At 33.5% G+C, this 18475-nt stretch overlaps 1 protein-coding gene across 1 annotated transcript in view; it reads left to right on the forward strand.

The window, feature by feature from the left end:
- The first annotated feature begins 11873 nt into the window (after nucleotides 1-11873).
- The window catches only part of LOC129002536 (uncharacterized), a 48488-nt gene continuing 41886 nt past the window's right edge, over nucleotides 11874-18475 (forward strand). The window contains exons 1-5 of the mRNA XM_054430407.1: nucleotides 11874-11904; nucleotides 12921-13084; nucleotides 13579-13716; nucleotides 17486-17691; nucleotides 18247-18320. Of these exons, the coding sequence (XP_054286382.1) occupies nucleotides 11895-11904; nucleotides 12921-13084; nucleotides 13579-13716; nucleotides 17486-17691; nucleotides 18247-18320 (592 nt within the window). The 5' untranslated portion in view covers nucleotides 11874-11894. The remainder of the gene's footprint in view (nucleotides 11905-12920; nucleotides 13085-13578; nucleotides 13717-17485; nucleotides 17692-18246; nucleotides 18321-18475) is intronic.

Genomic DNA, 18475 nt, shown 5'->3' on the forward strand with positions numbered 1-18475 from the left:
GTACGGTGCAGAGGTGTGGGCAGACGCTCTCAATAAAGGAAGTATATAGGATATGCGGCTCGCCCGAATCAGCGTCAGGCAGCACTAAGGGTAGCATCTGCATACCGAACAGTGTCCGAACTCGCCGTCCTGGTTATGTTTGCTGGAGTCATCTCCGTCAAAATTTTGGCGGCGGAGAGAAAGGCAACTTATCAGCGCCGTGGGGAGGACCATCAGACACGAACAGAGGAACGTACTCGCACCTACCAGCTGTGGCAGGAGAGCAGGGAACAGGAGACACGGGGACGCTGGACCAGGGCGACTGAGTACAGTCCAACCTTGGGTTAATCTGTGGTGTGGAGCGGTGAACTCCTACCTCACCCATTTTTTGACGGGTCACGGCTTTTTCCGGTCGTACCTATTCAGGATGGGCAAAGTCGTGTCACCCGATTGCATATACTGCCCATGGATTCCCGATGACGTGGAACATATACTTTTTCACTGCCAGCGTTGGGAAAGGCCCCGCCTGGAGGCTCGAAGGTTCGTAGGACTGCTGTCGGTAGACACAGTCATGCCGATGATGATGGAGGGTGAGGACAATTGGACCTGTGTGTCACATTACATCCAGGGTATATTCTCCGCACCAAGAAGCTCGAACTTGACCGGGATGCAGTGTAGGTCATAAATAATCTAAATACCAGGAAACGGTACGACTCCTGGCCCTGAGGGCTTAGGTCACATGTTGGACTGACTTGAAGTAATGTGACAAACAATTAAACTGGGACGGGTGGCGTCGTCCTGTAATCCAGCTACTGAGGTTGCGAATTGTGGATATTTATAGGCATGCACTGTGGATGTGATACTCCCTGGTGTGGATTAACGTCCGCACGAGTGAGTACTACGAATATCCGCAGTACTATCCTGATAATTAGACAAATTTGTATATACCAAGGCAGAAATGTGGTTATGAGTTCACTATAAACTGTAGGTCCCTTAGTTGCCATTAGCTGTATGGGCTATTAATTAACAGCTGTTTCTAAGGATATGTCGCCCTTAGTCACTAACAAGACAACAAGATCGCGCCACTCATCCTACACTCATCTCCATTCATACTTGGCTTAAAATACCTACTCTGTATAATCGCCATTTCAAAGAAAAGTATTAAAGTATTAAATTCCAGGTCTGTGTCCAACAGAGTAGAGGGGGGTTTTAGTGAGTAGTCTGATAAATTCAGGAGTCTCACACTACAGGCTAGCTACCTGTGTGCGTAAAAGCATTTTCCCTCCTCTCCCCTAAAAAAGGAGAGTATGTTTAATCCATGATACTAAGTGTGGAAATACAGCTGTCAAAATCACTTTCTCCCTTGCACTGTGTTGTATTAGGTATGTCAATTTGTTGGACAGGACAAGAAGCAATATTTTTTTACTTGTCATTTCCTTGGCCTTGACAGCTGACAGCTGTTTTAATGAAAGCTTGAGTTCTGAGTGAGAAATGTCTGTGATTGAGCAAAATTTCGTTATTAATATGTTTACGTACTCATTTTTGTGGTGTTAAACAAAGATTTCCACTGATTTGCCTCCAAGTTAAGAATTTTGTAAGTACAAATAAAATAATCATATTACATAACCTATAAATTTTATCTTGTAAAATCTAGGACTAGGCCCTATTTCACTCAGATGACCCTGATGATTTGATTTTAAAAGTTCCATTATTTGTGGATTTTGTAATAATCAAAACTTTATTGGATAATGAATGGTTTTTACCATTTTTTTCTCTTTTAGAAAGATTAGTTTTATCAGGTTATTAATTCTTCTGTTATTAAGTTACCTACCCTAATGCAACAAACACATAGCCTAAATTTAGGCATATGGGCTGTTAAGTTATAGATTTTCAATATAGAATGGAAAAAATATTATAATTTTTAAATATTTGTTACACTTAACTTAATTCATAAGCTTGTTACGTTGCCAGGGTTATAAAAAATCCTTGATGCTCTTGGAAATATGACTCATGATTTATTTATCCCTCAGCAATGCTATTTACAATAAGAACATAATTACAGTTTAACTTATTCCTAGATATGCCTTTTAAAAATAAAGGGTAGACTTTAATAAGTGGGGCCAAAAACAATCCAATGAATAGGCCTAACATACACATATCGATTCAGCCTACCGGTATCGATTATTTCATTCTATAGGCCCTATATCAAGTTTGGAGGTTAACCTAACCTAACTAACCGAATGAAATAATCGATATACCAAATTAATCGATACAATATTTTCATTCCATTGTTTTTGGCTTTACTTATGAAATTCTACCCAAAACAAAAATCTACCTAGGTAGGCCTAGGCCTGCAACCTATGACCACTCTTAAAAGTTTAATTTAAAACTTATCTGGCTAGTCCAATCTATCAATGGTTAGAGCATCAATTTGTGCATTAGGGAAGTTTAACTGCATTAATAACAACTTGAATAATAAAGAAAGGGTCAGTTATTTTTTCTTTCAAAAAATCTAACTTAAAGGAGTAATTTTTTTGACTAAAACATAACTTTATTCTGTAAATTATTTAGGTAAATGATTAATGACTGTAATGTGGCTGTAATATCAGATTTCAAGAATACTCCACATAATCCAATTGGGTACAGTTTCTTAACTAGGATACGCTAATATTGATTAAAACTATTGATTCAAAAAATCGATATTTTAACTAACTTATCAATTATAAAATGAAACTGTCATGACCAAACTTGCTGATAATGAAAAAATTTAATGAAGTTTTACTAATTGAATTAATAGTTTAAATCAATATCAGCGTAGTCCAGTTAAGAAACTGTGCCCATACAATCGACTTGCTCTGGAATGATTTAATTAAAGCTACCAGTTAACAAGTTAACTTAGTTTAAATTAAAAACTCTCAGTTTCAATATGATCTTCCAGCTTGAGCTCAGCCTTCGCTAGGAAATCTTGTATCTTCCCCTACCACTTCCATTATGACGGTTCAATGAAAGGTCAGGAAATGTATTTCTTGCTTCCTAAGCCTAGAGTGGGTTTTCTTTGAGTGCTTTGTAAATAGATCCAGCATTTCCTGTCACTTTTTATATTTGCTGACAAAGGTTTTTTTTCTCAGTTCTAGCCTTTTTATTACCTGAATTACCTCCTCTTCATCGATGACCAGCCTAGGCTGGATAGATAGCGTCAACGGAAAACAAACAAAAAAAACTATATACATTTATATACATTTAAAACTATGTGTTAAGGTTACCCTAGTTAAGTTAGCAAGGTAATATTCAATTAGAGTGTGGGTTAAAAAGTAATCACCCTTTAGTTATATTTTATCATCTTAAAGCTGGTTGAAATTATGTAAGCCTATGTCTGTGTTATTTTGTATGTTTGATCTTCAAAATTGTGTGTGTTTTATTTAAATTAGTTAGGCTAACTTACTTTCTCCTTTCATTACTGATGACAAGAATTAATTTAAAGACAGTGTTCAATTATTAAATAATCTAGGCCTATTTGATTATAAATAACTATTAGAGTTGCATCACAACATTTGATCAGATAATTTTAACATAGAAGCAGCAAATTGACAGATAGTAAGAGACGGCTTAGCAATTTTGTAGCCTTGCCACAAGGCAGGTTAGGAAATTGGACTTTGAGTGTGCTTAGCTTACAGTAAGATAGACTAAAGATTAAAGGGGTAGGCCCTAGACAGTTCACAGCCGGCTGAGTTGGCCGGTCGACTGACTAAGTTGCACGACATGGCAACCGCGCTTAGTCGGTTTCGAGACCAGCGCCGTCTAGGATCTAGTCTGTTTTGGACCAAAAATTGTTAACACATATTAGCATTGCGTGGGGTATCTAGGTGTCTATGACTCCTTTTATCTATGGATAGACGTATGTCTAAAAAATAATGGTTTAGCCTATTGTATTATACTTGTACATTACTCTGTGTCTCCCCTCTGACATAAAAGTGAAAGTGTAGGCCTACGTTTAGATCTTATAGTGCGGCGAAAGGTACATAATAACTAAGCACACAATAACTAAAATAAGCATTGTCAATAACTTGTTGTTAACAAAGAATTACAATTTTCACTAGTAAGGCTGCCAACCATTAATAAACCGTTGTTTCCTTGGAGATCCGTAATCCATACAGACGGTTTGGGTGTTTGAGCCGAGCAAGCAGGAAAGTAAAGTTAACCTTGTAAAGTTAGGTGCCCAAATGTGCTTGTTCCAGTTCATCTCATTTATATTTCTCAGAAGAACCGCACTTAAAAATAACAGCTTATCTTCCTTGTAAAGAGATTAGCCTGTTTGTTGAGTCTTTTTTTATAAAATGCATTTTGTTAGATATTATTCCCTGTTTTCTCCGTGCAAGCTCGTTTACTTAAATGTCTGTATTTTTAGCCTAAACCGTTAAAGACAGTGCAGCTAACACATTTATTAATAATATATTTATTGATCATAGTGGTTGTTAATATAAATATCCCCGCTGCAGTAAACCTGCAGACTAAGTGAATTTCCATTTGTCTGATTTGATTTAGGCCTATGTTGAAATGTCTCCTTGAAAATATCACATTTATTCCCTATTTAAATAGCATTAGTTTAACGAGTACTTAGGTTTGCTGCAACCAAAAAGTAATGAAGTGTATTTTGTAAAATGTTAATAGGCCCTAGTTTAGTATGAAATAAATGCATTTTCCAAATGTGATCAAAATATGTTCATAAACAAGCAAACTACAACAGTTTACTTATTCTGCATAAGAATAGCATGGGAATTTTAAATTTACAACATTTTGGAATTTTCTCTGTAACCATTAGGCGCATTGTAAGGTTTCAATAGGCTATACTAAATTATATGTTTTTTTATGGTTTGGTAATAATTTGCTATATTTTTTGTTTTTAGGGTCAAAAAACTGAAAAACCAATTTTTACCCCATAAAACCCCCCATAAACACCCGTTCCCGTAGTCCGATCATGCTGGTTCGCGAACTCGTTCGAATAAATGTAGGTTTACACGTTCATACCAAATTTCATCAAAATCAGATCATTTTTGCTCGAGTTATCATGCTAACGGACACATATCTAAATAAATATATACCGTACCTATATATGAATTTGAATGGATGGTGTTTTTGGCCTCTAGGGACCTCAAAAGGAAAAAGTAAATCCGTCCTGGGTCAAGGTCTTACCATGAGTATACTACGGTAATAGCTTATTCTCTATATGGGAAATTCGTTAAAAACATAAATTTGCGTTAGTTCATAAAAGATTACAGTAAGCATTTATACTGTAACTGAAAAACTTCTGAACTAATTGGTATACAAATTTCCCCATGTTCCTAACATATACGAGAGAACCTTCAGAACAAATCTATTGTGGGGATTATTAAATACGACTTGTTTTCAAGGTTGACTTAGGTTTTGGAAAATCATTCATCCTATTTGTTCTTGCACCTTATAACATAACACCAGATGCATAGTAACAAGGTGCATAAATGAAGAGAAATGACCCAAGTGCATAGTTTAACTTTACCATGTCTTGTTGAAGTAAGATACATAAGTTCTTATTTATGTTGTTTTATTGACTTCTTTTCTCTCTGTGTGTTATGCTAATGAACTACTGTACTGATTCTTATATTTATTTTGTATTCATTGTATTAAATTTGTCAAAGCTTAAATTAAGTTTAAATAAATAACACTTCTTTCATTGCCTGTTACTGTAGGCCTAAGCGTTACAAAGTTCACCGGGTCAGCTAGATTGTTTGTATAAGATCACTGATCTAAAAGCCAACATTGTTTATGGAAGTGTAAGATGATGACTTTCATAGATAAATTAAATTAACTTTTATTTTTACAATATTGCTTTTCAAGATGATATAGTTGATTTTTTAAATTTCAGTATTTTTGCATAAATATTTTGATTGACTACAACCACTGATTTTAAAAAACAAAGTTAATTGGCTTTCAATGGAATTGAACTGAAATGTTTTTAAGTTAATCACCAATACTATTTTTTTAAATTATTTTATATGAAAATGATTAGCCTAATTGATTAACACAGTTTATAAATATATTTAACGTGAGAATATATATTAAACAAACAATAATCAGAGTCGTAATAGATTTCTGTTTACGGTTTGTATCACCTTTGATAACCTTGTTATTACTCAGACAACAGTTCCCTTTGAAACAATCACTCAGTTTCTAATCAGTTAGACTTAGACAAAAGTACGAGTTTGGCTGTACTTTAAAAGCATGTCACAAAGCTGTGGTACATTTGCAAATAGTATCTACTTTCAAACCATTTTAACCCCGGCATTTGATTTGCTCTTATTATCTTTTTATTTCCCTAACAACACAGTAGTTACAGTTTTACAAAAATGTTTGTAAACTTAAATAATTAATTACTAGTGGCATGTAGGGACAGAAGTAACGTTAAAAAAAGCTCAAACATAAAACAAATTATTGTAATATTTAAACTAATAATCACATTTTCTATGTGTCAGAATAGATGTCCCTGTACACCACATCTTTTTTGTGAACAACAGACCCTTTTTTGCTTTGGTTGTTGTTGTTTTCAATAATAATTTGATTTTAACTTACTTGCAGAGTTTTAAGTCTGCTAAAGTCAATAAACCTATAGGCCTAATTGTTCATTAGTAATATATGCTGGTTTACTAAGGTAGTTTTGGTCTTGGGGTTAGTGAAAATAAAAAATTCTTCCCTTATTGGAATTTGGAAATTGTCTTCTTGAAGAATGAAAAAAATGCAAATAAGGGTCTATCAAGGTAAACTTTTTTCTTGGTATAACCATTACATTTGCACCCTGATCCAGTCATTATTTCTAATTTTATAACCCTTTAATAAAGACCCAACAAATTATTGTAAAGGCACACCATTGACCAAACCTAACCCTAGATTTAGGGGTTTCTGATCAACATCAAAATAGATAAGTTACTGCTTTTAGTGTAAGTTTACATAGTTGTATTCCTCCTGATGGTGTGATTGAGTTTACATATTCAATCAGAATAGGACTATTTAAACGTTCAGCGTTTTCATCGATGATAGTAGTGATAGTTTTGAAAACATTGAAGTATTCATTTGCTTCTCCATCCACATCTTCAAGTGTTTCATTGTTAATAGTATTGCATTTTTTATTCAATTGGTACATTATCATTTTGTTAGAAAAATTGTAACATTTTTTATAAGTTATTATTAATTTACGTTTAAAAAACCCCATCATTCATTGATTTCTAAATCCTTTGTCATTGGTTTGGGTCCCATTCCCCAGTCGAAGCCAATCACAAAATTAATTTCATCAGCTTTGGCACAGATATTTTTTGTTATATTAAGAAACGTAAATAGACAGCTAGTGATTTAGTAAGTTAGTGAAAATCCAATTGGAAAATTAAAATGATAGTTAAGTCATACATTCTTAACAATCTACTATTCTAAATAGGCATATTTTCTGCTCAGGGTGTTTTCATTTTGCTTTAGTAAATGATTAAAGTGTAATCTGGTTCTATCACAGTGGTTGATTGTGTCTTATTGCCTACTATCATACTAAAACAGGAAATAAGAATTGTTAGAAATTGTAATCAACAGTCATTAATGCAGTTCAGTCATGCCAATTTTCCTTAATCAATAACAATATATTGTTCTTTAATAAGTTTGGTCCTGATTGTGTTAGTTTTGGACCCAGTTGCTGTTTCCCATCGGGCTTTACAAAACTGTCAATGTACTGTCTTGTTAATCTTGTTAAATAGTAACATTTAATAATTTTAACAATATTTAACAATTTAATAGATCAGCGTTTGGACTATTTCCTCACAAAAAAAACTATGATAAAACACTATGCTTTATATTAAAATAATAACTCAGTAACTCACCTTCTCAATACGTCGTATTATATTAGGTACAAGGTACATTGACCTATCTATTCTTATCATTATTCTTTTAACTTTGAGCCACAATTGCATTGACTGCCGGAAGAAATCTCTTTGGGTTGGTTTTCGTAGACAAGCTCTCCTTTTCTACTTTTTTGTGTGAATTTTGTAGTGATTATTTATGAAACTGAAAAAGACTTTATAAATCAGGTGGTTAACTACTAAATAGTGTTTTCGTCCATTGTAAAAGCACAAAAAACCTTTTTCCTGTTTCAATTTTAAAACCTTAGAATGAAGGGTATTTTTAAACTTATTGAATCCAAAGTGTGTGTAGCCAGAAGTCTGTGTCCATTTCCCAAAATCCTATAAAAACCTATTGTAATTTGTAGAAAGATGCGTCTTGCCTTTACTAATGACAATCTATGTTTGTCCTAAAATGGTTAAAAATAGTACAAGGAAATACTTGAAGTTTTGTAATAATAAGTTGTTTACCAAAATTAGCTAGCATATTTTTAAGTTATTATTATTCATAAAAGGGAATAGTCTTTTGAAATATTAATTTTCACCATTACATTTGCATCAGGCATTTTGAGAAAATCTTATATTACAAAAAAAACATTTGCAAAACTCATGACAGCTAGCCTGACTATACTTCTGGACCGAATTACACGCGGTTGGTACCAAATGAAAGATATTTTCCTGTAGATGTGCAGAATCCCCTGTAAATTAAAATAGGCTCAAAAATAAGCACAAGCAATGAGTTTTAAATTAAAAAAAATTAACATGGGCCTTATGGGTTGTCATGTTATGTTGTTGACGAAATAACAACAAAATATAAACAGAAAATCGAAACAAGTTAAAGAAATTACAATCACATGTTTTCTTTACAGCGTGGGTTTAAAATAGAGAGGTTTGCACAATACATACTTTTGGTAGAATTTTTGGTTCAGTCTCCAAAAATTTAAAGGATCAGTCACCCCTTAAACTATGTGTACCTACAGATTCAAAAAACAAACATTCGGAAAACCACATTTAAGTATTTAGTCGCCTTGCATTAGTTATTCTCCTATGTCTATTTCAGTGATGTTTTGTTATTTTTTAGTTGATTTAAGTCTTAACTAAAATAAAATTACCTTTTTAGTACCGGTACTAATTATTTTACTTTCTATTTAAGTTCAGTAGGCTTAAACAAATCCCATTTGATTAAATGTTTGCAGAGAGGTAGTATTTAAAATATAAATGCCTGTCGTCAGCCATGTTTACTTTACCGCCTGAGATGACTGTGTTGTCGTCTGCTGTAACAGCTGTCTCATCGTTATGTCTACCTCATTTCGTTTATCTGTTATCTTCTATTAATCTGTAAGCCAATAATCCCAACGCTGATCATTTTTCTATCAGTAATTAAAATGCCAGTCTGTATGTGCAATTAGACATGGCGCAGGTTAGAAAAACTGCTTGGAAAAGATTTAAGAAAGGTAAAATAATATTTTTATGCATTGCTTTTTTAACTTATTCCTCATTCCTATCTTGATTATATTATAGTTATTTATACACATAATATACTTTCTTTAATATGCTTATATAAAATTTTCCTGTTCTTGAATGAGTCAACAAATTTAAAGTATACATTTTAATTGATTATGCTTGACAACCCTCAATGATTACAGTATGGTAAGGTTTATTAAGCTAAGTATATTGAGTATTTTCCTACCACAATATGCTTAAGCCAAAGTTAGCATAACTTCCCAAAGCCAACTCATTTTGCCACATATTTACTGATTAATTCATCAGTTACAAATAAATCTCTCAGTTCAATAAAATGTACATTCATAATAGAGCCTACATGTTATAGAAATATTTTTTCCCAAACCAATACATATTTAGTTTTTACTCCAAACACCCTTAGGAATTTGAATGCAGTAGATGTGTTCACATGCACGTTCAAGAGTGATTGTCAAAGAAAAGAGCGGAAGGAGTAATGAAAAGATTGGCCTTTTGATCCTTAAAACAACTATGCTGGAGTTTAGTTTTGCCAGACAAAATTGACCCCGGGTGATAGTTAATAAGCTGGCACGCTGACTCCGTTGCTTAAATTGATGCGATGCTGCTTATTATGATGTAATATAAGCCAATACAACACTTTAACTCTCTCAACCATTGACAATTCTGTTACTCTTGAGTATGTAGTTGGTTTTATTAGGTTTTACAATCCTACTTATTTTTAGCAAATTTTCCATATATGTAATAAGCAATTTTTTTTCCCTTTTAATTTATTAAAAGGTATGTCCCACTATGTTCTACTTAAGCCTCCTTGTGAAAAGAGAGTTGGTGTATCCAATTGAACAAAGTAGAATAAATTCTACTACTGTACTTGCATCATCGACAAATTTTTGCATAGTAGTTTATTTTGTGTACTAAGTCTTTTGGTTTAGTGATGGCCAAAACCAGAAATTTCAAATCTCAAACCGAAACCAAAACTTTAAAAAATCAAATCCCCAAATCTCAAAACCTAAACGCAAAACTTTTTAACTTAGCTGGTTACAAATGTCATAGTTACAAAAAAAATGTGGCTAATGATTAAATATTAAATATGCGATCAAAACTTAAAGAGATCTCGACTCCTCCCCCTGACATAAGTTAATAACATAAAAATGTGACTGATAAAATTGAAATTGAGAATACAATTTACTTGTTTCATTACTGTTAATGGTGATCTGTTTGCTCTATTGCTACCAGCTTCTGTGAATACAGTGTTACAAACAATAATAATGAAGCAAAAAAATATCAGTAGTTTCAAAAATAAAACTGCTAAAATCTAGCTCAATGAAAAATTGCATTTGGGTCTAGCAGTGGCAGTCCCAGGATTTCATTTCGGGGGGGGGGGGATAACTACCGGGGGTATGGAATATCCCCCAGAAAAAATGTGGAATTTAAAGCTAATAAAATATTTCAGGGGCTTCAATGTGTAGGGCGGGATAAACTTGAATGAGTTCGCAAACCAACATGATCGGGGTTTTATGGGGTAAAAATTGTTTTTTTTTCTAGTGTTTGATCCTCAAAACATACAGTTTCTTAATTTCTCTTTAAACCTTTTTAAAGAGCTAAAAAAAAACAAATATTGAAGTGTTTTTTACGGTTATTGGTTACGGAGAAATATCAACTTGACAAAATGTATTTATTTTATACTAAACTATTCATATTTTACTAAAAAACACACTTTATTGCCCTCCCTGTAAGATTAAACCTAGGTACTTGTTAAACCTAATTTTATTATATTTAATTGAAAATCCGATGAGGTAGATGGAAATTCACTTAGTCTGCAGGTTTGCTGCGGCGGGGGTATTTTAAAATGAAAGACTTCCATGAAGAGATAATATTGTATTTTTTATATTCCCTACAATAAAATACTCTTACGGGTTAGGCTAACTGATTAAAACCATTATGAGTTTTAAATTTTTCCTTGCATCTTTTATGTCAGGAAATACACTCAAGTTTTGTTCTAGGAAGTTTCCAGTGCAATTTCAAATTTAGGGAGATTTAACAAATAAACAATAGGCTACTACATTTTTATTAATCAAGGTATAGAATTTATTTTATTTTGTTTATTTTAATTTAATCTTTTATAATAAGGAAATAAACTCTTTATTAAGCTTTGTGCTGGACTGTTTACAGTGTAAATACAAATTTATGGAGATTTTGCAAATAAAAGACAGCCGAATGTTATTAGTAGCCTACATAAACTATGTTTTTCTTATGTTTAGCAAATTTTGGATTCAGAGGGCTTAATGATTTGTGGTGGTATAGCTCTTTTTCCCTTAAAGCTGCTTCGACCACAAGTGTAAACCAATCAATTGATCAGTATAGAAGAAAAATAATTTGATTCCAAATGAGTTAAGTCACGTTCTTAACTAAGCAATTGTCCATTTGGATTTGAAAATATGTTACATTTACTTTTATTACTGGTGATAGTAATTGCGTTTTTTTCTTCTTAATGCTTACAAGGATTAGGATGGTGTGACTAAACTCAAAATGGAGACAGGTAACATTGTATTTATGAATTAATTTATCTTCATCTATTTTGATAAGTACATCTGCACAAGCCTGTTTACCCTGTACAGCCATTATGTTAAAAGATGTTATTAATTAATTTAAAACTAAAATTATGGAGCAAATTATATTTTTTTTTATCCTCTCCGTTATGCTGATTTAACATAGGCTTTGTCATCTTTTCTATATGATTTTTTTGTATGATAACTTTTCCTCTATAAAAAATATCACACACCTTTACTCTTCTTATTTTTATTGTGTGAAAAATGTATTTATAAATTACCGTGGCCAAATTCGCTCAAAAATGAACGGCTGAGTATTTTCTCTGTGTTATTTTTACTAAGAACTCCCGACATACGTTATCCTGTCCTAACGTGGTTTCATGTCAAATGCTCGTTTATTTTGAAGATGAGCTTGTTCGCTATGCTCACTCACCTCTTGGTTCAAAATTAACGCATGTTTTTTTAACACATGTTATTGTATCCCACAGTTTAATTCAATCATTTTCATCCAATGCTAATGTAAAAGCAATATTTTTGAATTTTTAAAATCAAATTACTAAATAACAGTTAGTAGATGGATAATAAATTTCTTTAAATTAAATCCTTCCCCTGGCACTAAGGAACAGAACAAAAAAATAATCATCCAATATGGTGCACTCGTTCTTGAGTTATGGAATACAATCAAATAAGGGGATTCATTTTTATTTATATAGGTAGATAGATAGATAGATTATAAAACTGTTACAATATAAAAGTCAAATTTTACATTAGGATATATCAAAACTCATAGCATAGTTTGGGAATGTATACACAAAGTATATTTTAAGTGTCCAGTATGTTTACCTTGTAACCTCAATGTTTTTATGAACTAGTGGGCTAGAATTGTGGTTGAAGGACTTCAGTCTAAAAGTGGGGAAAAGCTTAGCGTTAAGAGTACAGAAAAAGTGAAAATCTTTTTTTCCAACAATTGGGTCTATAAATTCAAGATATTATCTCAATTTTTCAGGAACAAGTGGGCTACAGCTGCGGGTGAGAGACTTTGTGCGCAAGTTGCGGCCTGAGCGAGTGCGGTGGCAGTGGAGACATCTATTGGCATCTGTAGACAATCACTGGCCTGCGTCCACAACCACTGACTCCTCTGTTTCATGTGACTCTCGCTCCGATACTCAGGTAATACTCACTCGTGGTCCTAAATGAAAGTGAGTAAGCAGCTTCCCTTACACCATGGGTCTTGGTCATTATCAAAGCTACACAATGTATCTCATTCCATTATAGATGTATCCTTTAGTTATCTTGGGGTTAAGATACATCAGTGCCACCAGTATTTGGGTATCAGTGCTGTGTCTTATAATGACTGTGCAGTTCATTCTTGAACTGTTGTACTGACTCACCCCTCGGTTTGTTTGAGGCTCATGTGGATGGGCCAGTTCAACGTTTAAAGAGGTCACATATACCTTTAAAAAAATCAACACTTTTTGCATTAAGCTTAATAAAAGGCAAGGATTTAACACCATCGATTGTTCCTAATCACATATTTTGTTAACACTATTGAAAATATTTTAGTAAGATTAAGATTTTTTTTTAGATTAGTTAGCTACCTACTTATACTGTAACGATACAATACGACGTTCATTTCAAAGTTTAACATAATTTTACTGGCACAGAGAGAAGGAGGAGCCGAGTTTGAGCCTGTGCCCTCATCGGACTGTGACCTTGAGGTAGCCGAGATAACGGCTGCCACACAGACGAGATGCAAACCCTCCGCTGCTGACCAGCTCATGTCCTCGCTGAGCCAACTGCCTGTGAGTACATTCCGAGAGGTGTACACGTATCTATAATACTATAACATACTACTAGTAATGCATTCAAGCAAATGTAACCAGAAAGTTAAAATCAGATTTGAATTAGCACACTTGTTGATAGGCCTACTGAAAAAAATATATGAGTGCGTTGCTAGCCTAAAGGTTAGTGTCTCAAACTTTGGTGTTAGAGGAACAAGATTGATCCCTTACATATTCACAACATTCTGAGAGTTCTAACTGCTTTCCCAAGCGTTTGAGTTACTTTCTTGCAAAATGCCACTGGCAAAGGAAACAAAAAGAGTGTTTCAGCTCAGCTAGATTTTTGTTTTATTTATTTAACATATTTTAATGTAGTATTTAAGGGTACTTTCCTGTTATAGGGAACATTCATTATTATCGATGATTTTCAATCGATATATCGATATTAACGAATTGAAACCTATCAGCTGACAACTACGATAAATAAATATTGTTCAGTATAAAAAAAATATTGAAATGAAACTGTTCCAAACCAACCCAACAAAACTAACCAAACTTGCTGTAACATTTAAAAATTCCGTTTAATATTCCCCACATGCCTTTTCTGTAATCAAACGGAATTTTTAAAACGGTACAGCAAGTTTGGTTGGTTATGTTAGGTTAGCTTAGAACAGTTTTAATCCATAATAGACTTGATTTTAGCCTAAACAAGATAGTTAGTTGTCAATTTGTAACGGATCGTAAAGGGAAAGAAAAATATCGATGTATCGATTAAAAATTATCGATAATAATGAATGTTCCCTTTAACAGGAAACCTATTTAAGTTTATTGTTGTCTTACAAGTATCCTAATATTAAATATATTTTCAATATTCTCAAAATATACAACACTAGGACTTGCAAAACTGGATTTTTAAGTTCCTGACAGAAATATAACTATTTGACAATCCGAAAAGAAATAATAAAAGATTAGCCAAAACTAATGAATCAATTTTTTAAGCTTACAAGTTTTAATAAATTGAGGGAAGTATCTCAGGGCTACAAAACCTTATTTATGTAAAACATCTGGTACGTTAAAACATTAAATTAGTTTTAGCTAAGACTATCTTTTCTGTTTAGTATTAACCTTCTGGTATTTAAGTATCAGCAACAAACTCAAAGTCATCTGATTATTTAGGTGTGAAAACACATGTTAAAACTACGTCTTTCTAGATTTTTTATTATGTCTGATGTCTTTGACTATCAATACAACATCCTATCCTATCCATTACATCCCGTCCCCATGTTAAATTTTTAGCCAGATTTTAAATCAAAATCAAAGTAGTTGATGTGAGCCACTGACAGATTGTGCTTGTCTTAATTACTAAATTCTGTCGAATACACAAACTTTTGGCTAAGTCAAACTAAGGGAATGACTTATCGTGAGCTATAGCAACTGTTATGACCCATCAACCTGGTTAGCAACAAAAAAGATAAGGTATAAAATTGTGTTATAGCACTAGCGCATTCTGTGACTAGCTCATACAACTAAGTTCTTTTTTAATAAAAAATTGGTGACAGCTGGTCCATATAGATGGGATGTCTACTTCAGTATCCAATAGTCAATGCTGATTATGTTGTAACTATTGTATGTAAGTGTTACTTTTAAGCACCTGCTACCTATCCAATTCATTTTATTGTATGGACTTGGTAACAAAGCTAGGCTGATCAGTTCTATCTGAGTAGTTAGCATTGGTATTAAGAGCTATTATTAATAATTAGACCACATTATGAATAATTAATTAGTAATTAGTCATTCTCGATAGAAATGCGGCGTGAGTTAAATTTACTCTTTTAGTTCAAAGCGAATCAAAGGGTTTCTTAAACAACCAAGCAAGTTTTTTTTTTATTTTTTTCAATCAATTATGTGTGTGTTTATTTATAAATATTGGTGATGGACCGATTACAGATTTGCTTGATACCGATTCCGATTCCAGAACTTTGGTTTCGATTCTCGATTCTGCACTCGATACTGATACCTGTTATAAATTAATTTAATAACATATATATGTGTGTATTGCTATTGATTAAGCAATAGGCCACATATAATGTAACCTTAATCAATAGCAATACGGTTATCTTAGATCTTATTAAGGTTATATAATATGTAACCTAAATCAATAGCAATACATTATCTTATCCTACAATGATTAAATAAAAATAACTTGATCCTTTATTTATTTTAGGTTATATTATATTAGGTCAGCCTATAAGGATGATAAGATACTTCAAGAAGACATACATTTTAACGTATTTCATTAAATTAAATAGAAACAACCAACACTAGTTTAGGTAGGCCTAAAGTTTTCACTGAGTTTTATTTTTCATTGACTACTATGAAGCGAAGTATAAAGTATCAGTGATTCTTTAATACCGCTGGTATCGAGAATCGGAATCGGCCCATCCCTAATAAATATAGGTAGTATTAAGAGTTGGCAGGAGTCAATAATTTTGCATTGTTGTTGACCGTCAATTGCCAGGCTAAACAGTGGTTGTCCTAGTGTCGATCAGCAAAATATGCGCTCACCCTGAAGCATATCAATCATAGACCATAAGCTTGATTACCAAGCAGAAAACTTAATGTGATTCTTAAATATATTTTCTGTGTGAATTGCTTTTCAAATTTTTTTAACTTTTGTTTTAGAGGATGAAAAAACTACAGTTTAAGTCAATATATCTATGTAGTTAGACAAAATAATAAAAAAATAAAAAAATTAAGAATTAGATAGCAAATCACATCTGCAGTTTCAATAGCTTTAAAATGAGATATTATGCAATTTTTTATCTTAATAAACAATGCCGTAATACGCTTCAACCACATTGCCATTATGGGCAGAAAATCCAAGATGGCCAGCGGTCCTGTTGACTCTTAATAACGAGTGTGGTAAAAACTAAACTTTGAGTTTGTTTTTCTAACAATATATTTCTATTTTCAAAAGTTAAATGTTCTGTATATAAATGAGACCGATCATCTTTCTATGGCACAGTTGAGTACAGGTAGCTGACATACAATACATACAGGAAAACTTACATACTTTCATCGTTACTTGTGTATTGTACATTTTACAAGAAACATTGTAAATTTGAGTACTGATACATAAGTAACAGCATTTCATTCACCTTATTACAGTTACTTCTACAATATTTTACCTGTTTACAGTATCATCTTTTTTAATTAACCTTTTAGGCTATCAGATCTAGGGCCAGTCCATGAGGGTCGGATAGTAGAGGATGTAATAGCCTAGTCATGTACAGTAGACTCCCGCTCATCCGGATCGGCCTTGTCCGGACTCCCGGTAGTCCGGATCGGCAATCGTGATTTTTTTTAGTGGCTCAGTACAAAAGACTACCTCAAATAATGAAAAAACTCGGATAACACGGCGGTAAAAATTATTACCGGTGGAAGTGCATATGCCTGGGCTATCATTACTGTAGACCTGGAACAAAATTCGGCCGAAAAAATTATTACAGGTGGAAGTGCATATGCCCGGACTACAATTACTGTGGACCTGGAACAAAATTCAGCCGAAAAAATTATTTGACTAGTGGAAGTGCATATGCCCGGCTATCATTACTGTGGACCTAGAACAATATTAAAAAAACGTCTATATACAGTACAGTGTATTTGCTCGACTCTCGATAGTCCGGATTTTTCGTAATCCGGACCGGACGTCCGCCACATTAGTCCGGATGAGCGAGAGTCTACTGTACAGACTATTCAATTGTAGTAATGGATGAAATTTGGTTTACAGGTGACATCAACAGATGAGGAGCTCAGCAAGTCGGCAGCCATTGCGGGGAATGGCGGGGGGAGTGTGCGGCCCTGCGAGCTGTCACTGGGCGGGGGCGGTCTGGTACCCCCCGCGTCCACGCCCCGTAACAAGTCCCCCGTCACAGTGCAGGAGTGGGTCGACTCACTGCCACTCACTCCTACTGACACTGACGGCCAAGTGAACAGGTCAGCAAATGCTGTGGAATCGGTACTTTTTAAAAGAACTTAAACTTTACCCAGGGAGAGATACCACAAGATACAATCTTTGATTATTGATAGCAGTAGATATTCCATTTCCATGTTGAAACTGTTGCCAATTTTAGAATACAAATAAATATAATTGAACTAAGGCACCATCAGTACCTTATGTCAGTAACCAATTTTGTTTTTAATACACCACCTTTTTAAGTAATAAAACTGACTATATCATCTTCTTGTCATAACCAAGTATCATATGTTAAGAAAGAAAATATAATTTAAACAGTAGCGCACTTTATAAGTAGCTATTCAACTATGTTCTTTTTCTTATAAAAAATTGGCTACAGATGGTCTATATAAGCCTAGATGGAACACATATTTTGGTATCCAATGATCAATTATACAATGCTTGTATTGGATTGTAAATATTTCAAACAAAACTCTGAAATTCAATTATATTTTCACATAATTTTATATAAACTCATTTTTTTACTCTCATTACTATTACATTACATTCTTTAACATGTTTGTCCGGTGTTATAGGGCAGAAGAAGAAACAGAACCCCGTATTGTTCTCACTCAGGACTCGGACGACAATCTCACGCTAGGAGCTGAAGGTAACGGCTGAATCAATAGAATACATATACAACATACAATTATACAATATACAGCTGTATAACACGAAACCATGCAACTTAAACCAACATCATACAACGTACAATTAAGGCTCACAATCTATTTTGATTTTTGTATCGATAACAGTACACTCTCT

The sequence above is a fragment of the Macrosteles quadrilineatus genome, unplaced genomic scaffold (genome assembly GCF_028750875.1).
Source record: "Macrosteles quadrilineatus isolate MER2022 unplaced genomic scaffold, UCM_ALF_1.0 Scaffold_9__3_contigs__length_116548681, whole genome shotgun sequence".
NCBI classification, from domain to species: Eukaryota; Metazoa; Arthropoda; class Insecta; order Hemiptera; family Cicadellidae; genus Macrosteles; species Macrosteles quadrilineatus.